At 57.2% G+C, this 8,290-nt stretch overlaps 2 protein-coding genes across 2 annotated transcripts; one reads left to right on the forward strand and one right to left on the reverse strand.

The window, feature by feature from the left end:
- Positions 1-1,832: 1,832 nt before the first annotated feature.
- LOC104543731 (mas-related G-protein coupled receptor member H-like) lies at positions 1,833-2,774 on the forward strand. The gene has a single exon (XM_010188406.1). The coding sequence runs from the start codon at positions 1,833-1,835 to the stop codon at positions 2,772-2,774; it is 942 nt and encodes a 313-aa protein (XP_010186708.1).
- Positions 2,775-4,898: 2,124 nt separating this feature from the next.
- Positions 4,899-5,813, reverse strand: LOC104543726 (mas-related G-protein coupled receptor member H-like). The gene has a single exon (XM_010188401.1). It carries the CDS (start codon positions 5,811-5,813, stop codon positions 4,899-4,901), a length of 915 nt encoding a protein of 304 aa, XP_010186703.1.
- Positions 5,814-8,290: the final 2,477 nt, after the last annotated feature.

The following is an 8,290-nucleotide window of genomic DNA, read 5'->3' on the forward strand; positions in this document are numbered from 1 at the left end:
ACTGCTGAGCAGAAAGCAGGGTTGAGGGCAGCTCACTGCAGCCTGCATGTAACTTCTAAGCAATCAGATGTGCGTGCACACAACAATTCGGTAAGACAGCTGGAGTGAGTTCACTTCTGGATGCTTAAGATACCTGCAGAACAAGCGGGAAGTTTCATCCTGAAATCCTCCGGGCGCTGCTGATGCATGGTGCTACAGACCCGTCCATCCCACCTCCAGTCCAAAGTCACCATAAAGATGTTCTTTCCCTTCCACAAACTGGAAAGCAGCCCCATCAAAGGCTACTGGGAGTGGCTGCAGGGACCACGACGGTTTTGCCAGACTTTCGGAAGCTGTCATGCAGCTGATGAATTTAGCTGGGAGATGCAATATAATTAATTTGGCTTTGGGTCCCATGGACCTGCCCAGGGGACGGTGCAGCCAGACCAGGTGTGAGGGATGAGTGCCTCCAAGGAAGTTCTCTGCTCAGCCCTGAGCAGGAGCCGGGAGCCTCAGGAGGGTTTAACAACCCCCAGGCAGAGCTCAGGAGCTGCAGCCCAGGCTTTGTGAGCTATCAAAGAGGTGGGATCTTATAAAAACAACCCAAGGGGAGCGCAGCACCCTGAAACCTGGTCTGCAATAGCTTTCCTTGCGTTACTAAGGGGTATTAGCAACAATTAATTTGGGCTATAAGTGCTAACATCTTCATAACCTGGCTGAAAACAACTTTGTTGTCCTTCAACTGGGCATTAGACTGACAATCAATCAGCCTGCTGTAGACAGACAAAAAATGCTATTTCTTGGCTCCGGCTTGAAGGTGTGTTCCCTTGTGTCCTTGGCAATGATCCCTGTGCTCTTCCCAGAAGAAGAGTCACTTCTGAGAAGCACCCATCCGTCCTACCAGCACTGCCAGAACCGCCAGCACCAACAACAGCACCACCAGCACCACCATCGAGCTCAGCTGCCGGAGAGGCGATTCCCCCCCAGGGATGCTGAGGTGTGGGGAGCCCTGCAACAGGCAGGGGGGGACGAAAAACACAGAAAGCTGTCAGGAGAGGGAAGGCAGTCAGGAGCAGGTCGTTGTCCGGGAGGGATGTTTCTAATCAGAGTAAATGAGGAGTCATTCACAACTCTCTGCTTGCAAAGGTCCTGGCAAAAGCCACTTCCTTTATGGCAAAGAAAAGCAAGATAAATAAAAACACGGAAGCAGGACTCTGATGCAGCCGCAGTTACAAAACCATTCCCGAGGCCCCTGAAACCCCACTGCAGTGGGGAGAAAACGGCAAGCGCTGCCGAGGGGCACACGGGGGACAGGGCAAGAGACAGGAGCCGGGTGGAGGAGAGTGGGGACCACCTGGCAAGCAGTGGACTTTCTTCTGCATGCAGCTCTCCTGGGAGGATCTGCTTTGGGATACGGATCCGAAGGGAGCGTGAGATGCCAAGACACTGCTGCTGATCTGCCCAAGCTCAGCTGGGAAGAGCCCTCACCTGCGGCTTCACCGAAGTTTACAGTTAAGTGCAATGTTTCCCTCCATCCTTACCCCACCTTCGTTTCCTCTGGCAGCTCTGTTCCTCCCACCCTCTCCCAGTGACCGCCAGCGCTCTCCCCAGGTCCCCTCCCCACTGCCCTATTTTTGTTATCCACCCTCTCCCTCCTGTCTCCCTCTCCCACCCGACAATACCCATCACCTCCCTCCCAAGGATGTCCCATTTGCCCTCCACTGATGCCGTCCCAGCGCAGGGAGCTGGCGAGGGGCTGCGTGGCTCAGCCTTGGCTTCTCCAAACTCCTAACTCCCCGTTCACTGTGACCACAGCTGAAGAACACGTCCCACCGCCTGCCCAGCATCCATCCATGGAGCTGAACCAGACATCCCCACCTCCCACACTGCCTGTGCCAGAGACCGGTGGAAGAGACCTGTGCACCATAGATGTCACTGATATGGCCATAGATGGCGTCACGCTGCTCATCTGCCTCTGCGGGCTGGTGGGGAATGGGGCCGTCCTCTGGCTCCTTGGCTTCCGCATCCGCAGGAACCCCATCACCGTCTACGTCCTCAACCTGGCTGTTGCCGACTTCACCTTCCTCCTCTTCATGGTCACCTCGACCCTCCTCTACATGGTGGAGAATGCCTTTTGCTCATCTGTGTCCTTGGTGTACCTGAGGTCTCTTTTACTGCTCTCGCTGTTCTCCTACAACATGGGCCTGTACCTCCTGACGGCCATCAGCATCGAGAGGTGCACGGCCATCCTCTGCCCCCGCATCCGCCGCCCCCAGCACTTGTCAGCCGTGGTGTGTGCCCTGCTCTGGGCCCTTTCCATCGGTGTTATTGCTGCGGTGTCGTCTTTGTGCCTGCTGTACAACCATGAGCTCTGCCGGGTGGCTCTCATCTCCATGTATGTCCTCAACTTCCTCATCTTCGCCCCTCCCATGGTCATTTCTAGCACAATCCTCTTCATTAAGGTTCAGTGTGGCTCCCAGCAGCGCCAACCCGGGAGGCTCTACATCGTTATTTTCCTCACTGTCCTCCTCTTCCTCCTCTTTGCTCTCCCCCTCAGCATCTGGAACCTCCTGCAGCAGATTAGCTACACTGTCGTGTCCTCCCAGGTCGTTTTCTTGCTTGCCTGCATCAACAGCAGCATCAACCCCTTCATCTACTTCTTGGTGGGGAGCTGCTGGCAGCACTGCTCCTTGGTGTCCCTCCAGGTCGCCTTCCGCAGGGTCTTTGAGGATCCAAAAGATACCACAGCATGCAGCAATGATACCACGATGGACACCCTGACCCCAGGCTGTTGAAGCTGTACCTCTGCTCTGCTTGAGGCCCCTGGGACGGTGGCTGAGGGTTTCCTTGAGTAACCAGATTGATGAATATCTGTAGTATTTCCCCCAGTGTCACCCTCTTGGAGTTGCCATTCTGCCCCAGGCAGAAGAGGAGAGCAGGGACATGGCCAAGGTCAATGCAGGGGGGGATGCTGTGCGTTGGAGCATGGCTTTCTCCTCCCAGCCAGCCCACCCCAGGTCCTAGGGCACTATTCCCCCAAGGACAACGCAGCCCAGATGACTATGTTCCCATCTCACATACAGTCAGCATTTTGGAAAGAGCATTGCCTTGTGAAACTCTGACTCGTGTACGGCGTGGGGGTAGAATACATTTGGTAAGCCCTGTCCCCATCCTGTACCTCAACCTGTGCAGCCTCTCCAAGCTCTGCTCCGCCCCTGTCTCCAGCAATGCTTGCAGAGGGGAACCTCTGCCCCTCGCCCAGCACAGCCGAGGCCCCACCGCCCTCCTCTCCAGCCGGTACCCAGTTCCTGTATCTCACCACTGCCTGATATCAATAAACAGCATTGTGCACCATGATCTGCCTTCGGGGGTGTGGGTGGAGGGAGAGGAGACACACAAACAGCTTCTGCTTGCAGGAGCAGAAACGATCCCAGCTGCCTGCAGCTGGGACGGCACCAGCACACCTGGTACATGCAGGATGGGCCCAGGGGTACGGCGGTGCCCTCCAGACTGTTTTATTAGCATCACAGCAAGTATCTTCCCAAATATTTTATTTTTCAATTTTGTAAGCCAGATCTAACAGTAAAGGACTGTTCCTCCTTAAATTCTTCCTCTCCTCTGGCTTCAGCAGACTGGAGCATTGCTCTTTCTTCAATGGGCCAGGATGGTTCCGCAGCAAGAGGAGGGGGTGTTCGTGGTCCCTAGCCCCACCACCACCTCCCAGCAGCAGGGCACCACGTCTATTGGTCACTATGGGTCCTATGGGATGTCACTCACCTCCCTATGGCTTTGCCACGGTCTCAGCTGGTCACAAAGCCTCCTGTCAGTAGTGAGGAGAGCTATGGGCATGCAGGAAGACAGTGCTGGAGCCAGCAGTGATGAGTTGAACGGCTCCAGACCCAGCACCATCACATCAGGCCTCGGTTTCCCGGAAGCGCCATCGTGGACATAGGAGGAGGGGACATTGCTCATCCATGGGCTGCCCTCGGGATATGCTGGGCTGCTCGATGCGGCCTCCTCAGGCACTGCCCCAGTGTCACATCTGGGTGCTCCTCCTGTCCTGAAGAATGCGGACCCACACCATCCCCCACACCCTCCATACAGCCCCACCATGTCCCAAACCTTCCTACCAGCCCTACCATATCCTCCATCCCCTGTCCAACCCCAGCACATCCCACACACTCCCAGCGGCCCCACCACCTCCTGCACCCCCTGGCCAGCCCCACCATGTCCCACAACTTCCCACCAGCCCCACTATGTCCAGCATCCCCTGGCCAGTCCCACCATGTCCCACACCTTCCCACCAGCCCTACCACATTCCATACCTCCCATGACAACCCCACTACCTCCCACCCACTGAAGCCAGCCACACACCTGAGGCCCCAGTGCCTCCCTACGGACTGCTCACCCCAGGTCAAGGTTTTCTGGGGGCAGTTTCTCGGAGATACTCCCACTCCGGCAGAGGTTTACCCCCTCATGCCCCCCAAGCTGTCCCAACACCCCGTCCCTGCGAGCGGCCAGAGAGGAACGAGAGGCGGGGATGGAGCCAGCAGCGTTTATTGACGCGGGAGGAGCGGGGCCGCGGCCGAGCCAGGCGGCCCAGGAGCGTTTCTGCAACTCTCCCCTCTTCTCTGCTCTCGCTGGAGGGCAGCAAAGCCCAGCGCTCCGCGCTCCAGCCGGGAGCAGCCTGGAGTCTGCGGGAGGAGGCAGACCCCGGGCAGGGATGCGGGGATGGGGTGGGATGGGATGGGTTGGGATGAGGACAGGGAAAAGATAGGATCATGATGGCGTAGGATAAAGGACAGGCTGCATCCCCACACGCAGCTGCAGGAAGGTGACCTGCGGGGCCAGCAGGGAGCAAGAGTGGGCATTGAGCATGAAGCCAGGCTGGGGAGTGTGGATGGTGCAAACACGCTCCCTTAGCTGGAGATGGTGGTGGCTCCCGTCTCTTCAAAGACCCTGCGGAAGGCCACCTGGAGGGACACCAAGGAGCAGTGCCGCTGGCAACCCCCCACCAAGAAGTAGATGAAGGGGTTGATGCTGCTGTTGACGCAGGCGAGCAGGAAAAAGACCTGGGATAACATGATGGAGTAGTTGAACTGCTGCAGGAAATTATGGATGCTAAGGGGAACCCCAAAGACGAGAAAGAAGAAGACAGTGAGGAAAATAACGATGTAGAGCTTCTTGGGTTGACGTCGCCTGGAGCCACACAGGACCTTAACGAACAGGATCACATTGGAAATTACCATGGGAGGGGCAAAGATGAGGAAGTTGAGGAGGTACATGGAGATGAGAGCCGTACTGCAGTGCTCGCGCTTGGACAACAGGCACAGAGAAGTCACTGCCGCAGTGACAGCGATGGAAAGGGCCCAGAGCAGGGCACACATCACAGCTGACAAGTGCTGGGGGCGGTGGCAACGGTACCAAAGTGGGCAGAGGACGGATATGCACCTCTCGATGCTGATGGCCATCAGGAGGTACAGGCCCATGTTGTAGGAGAACAGCGAGAGCAGTAAAAGAGACCTCAGGTACACCAAGGACACAGATGAGCAAAAGGCATTCTCCACCATGTAGAGGAGGGTCGAGGTGACCATGAAGAGGAGGAAGGTGAAGTCGGCAACAGCCAGGTTGAGGACGTAGACGGTGATGGGGTTCCTGCGGATGCGGAAGCCAAGGAGCCAGAGGACGGCCCCATTCCCCACCAGCCCGCAGAGGCAGATGAGCAGCGTGACGCCATCTATGGCCATATCAGTGACATCTATGGTGCACAGGTCTTTTCCACCGGTCTCTGGCACAGGCAGTGTGGGAGGTGGGGATGTCTGGTTCAGCTCCATGGCAGGCAGTGAGAGACAGTTCCCAGCTGTGTTCAGAACAGACAGAGAGTTAATGGGAACCCGAAGGATGTGTCAAGAAGAGGTGTCCTGGTGAAGTGGCACAGCAGGGCTGGGGACAGGGGGGTGAGGGGAGGTTGGGGAGGCGGCTGGGAGGTGAGTGCGCAGAAGAGGCTGGAGGGCCCCCAGGTGCCCCGGGGGCCAAAGCGCATGGGAGCGGTGAGAGGGGATGTGGGGGGCTCCACGGAGATGCGAGCAGCTCCTCGAGCTGGGCTCCGGTCCCGACCCCCTACCTTTGCAGGCATCAGGCTGGGGCCGACCTGCCCATGCGTCCGAGCGGGGCACGCTTCCTCCCTCCGGCTCTCCTTGCCACGATCTTCTCCGATGAGGAGAACTAGGGTGTCTGTGTCCTTAGAAGACCCAAGCAGCCCGGCCCTCCTCCAAATAATGCTGCTCTTTGGGGCGTTTCTGCATGATCACGGGTCAGGTGGTGAGAGAGCACTGGGCAGTTTCAGAGACACAGGCTGCATCACCAGACTCTTCTCCCATCAAATTTCTGTTGGTCTTGCGGGAAAGGAAATGTTTTGTCCAAGACAAAACCCCAGAGGATGAACACTGCAACAGCTACATCTTACTGTGAAAGAATCTTGATGCTTTCAGGATTCAACTTGATATCTCATTAGACTGGTAATTACCACCATCCTAATTGGTTTGTTATGATCCAGCCTCCTCTCCCCATCATCCTGCCCTGATGCTGGCATCCTTCTGAGATTCTTCATTCCTGCATGCATTTGCTTTCCAGGCTCCTGGCAGGTGAATGTCCACTGTCTCTCCATCCTTGCCATACATCAGGCCTGGGTGGGAATTTGGTGTTGGAGCCATGACACAGCTGGTCTGGGGCTGCAGAGCCCTGCCAGCCAGGCTGCTACCCACTGAGGGAGGTAGGAGGGTGGTGGCAGGAGGGCAGGAGGTAAGGCAGCCTGGGGCTGGGGGAGTGGCAGGGAATGGCATATATGAACCACCCCATCCCTCCCTGCACCTTGATACCAGATTCTGACGTTAACACTGTTGGGTTGTCAGAGGAGGACACAGATTGGAGGGGAGGGTGTATTAGGCACATCCAAGCTGGGATGTGGTGGACATGGTCTCTCTTTGCTCCCCAGAGCACCACCAGCTGCGCTCCATGTCCCCTCCAGCCATTGGGACCCCCTCATGCTGGTAGGGTGACGCAGCCAGACAGTGGGCAAAGCACCCCCAGCACCAGGTGCCCTCTTCTCCTCCAGCAAGGGCAGAGATCTGCTTCTTTGGCTCATTAAGCCAGCTGATTGCTGCCAGGACTGCTGACACCCCTGCCTGGCTCATCTGAGTGGCCGGTGCACCCATGGCAGGACTAGGGGTGCCTGCAGGTGGGGGCACCCACATACAGGGCTCTCTAAGCCTGGCACCACCCAGAAATGACCCATGTCCCAAATCCCTTGTGTCTGTCCAACATCTGAGATCTCACCTCCCAGAGCAGGCTCCTGGGGGTCCCTGTCCCAGGGGTGGTGGGCAAGGATTGCTGTGGGTAATACAGGGTGCCCAATGTGGGGTCTACACACGGCATCACCTGAACCCCTTATGAGGAGCGGCTGAGGGAGCTGGGTCTCTTTAGTTTGCAGAAGAGGAGACTGAGGGGAGACCTCATTCATGTTTATAAATATTTAAAGGGTGAGTGTCACGAGGATGGAGCCAGGCTCTTCTCGGTGACAAACAATGATAGGACAAGAGGTAATGGGCACAAGCTGGAACACGGGAGGTTCCACTGAAATTGGAGAAGAAACTTCTTCTCAGTGAGGGTGACAGAGCCCTGGCCCAGGCTGCCCAGAGAGGTTGTGGAGTCTCCTTCTCTGCAGACATTCAAAACCCGCCTGGACGCCTTCCAAAAAAAAAGGTTTCCTGCTCCGGCAGGGGGATTGGACTGGATGAGCTTCTGAGGTCCCTTCCAATCCCTAACGTTCTGTGATTCTGTGATTCTGTGAACCCCCAAACAAATCAGGATGCTGCAGCCCATCCCCAACAGTGTGCTGGGGTCACCAGGAAAATACAGTAGGCTGGGGGCTGCCCACACCAGCTGGGTCCCACTGGTGCTTCCTGGCAGGGCATGGGCACGGCTGGGCAGGGCTGGGCAGGGCACATCACTTGGTGTGACAGAGGGTGGCACTGGCGGGGGGGTCAGAGCTGTGAGTCACCCCCCACGTCTCCCTCCACCCTGGACTTTGCCTCCCGTGGATGCTTGGGGCAATAAAGCCCCATCCGCGGGGGGGGGACTGGGGTGTCAGGGAGGGCCCCCACCTGCAGCAGGCACTTAGCAGTCGGGGGCACACGCATGTGTGGGCACACGCATCTCTGGGCACACGTGTGTGTTTGCATGGGAGTGTGTGGGTGTGTGCAGGAGGTAGCTATGCAAGCCTGTGTGTGTGTGTGTGTGTGTACACGTGTGC

This window comes from Mesitornis unicolor, unplaced genomic scaffold (assembly GCF_000695765.1).
Source record: "Mesitornis unicolor isolate BGI_N332 unplaced genomic scaffold, ASM69576v1 scaffold21147, whole genome shotgun sequence".
NCBI lineage: Eukaryota > Metazoa > Chordata > Aves > Mesitornithiformes > Mesitornithidae > Mesitornis > Mesitornis unicolor.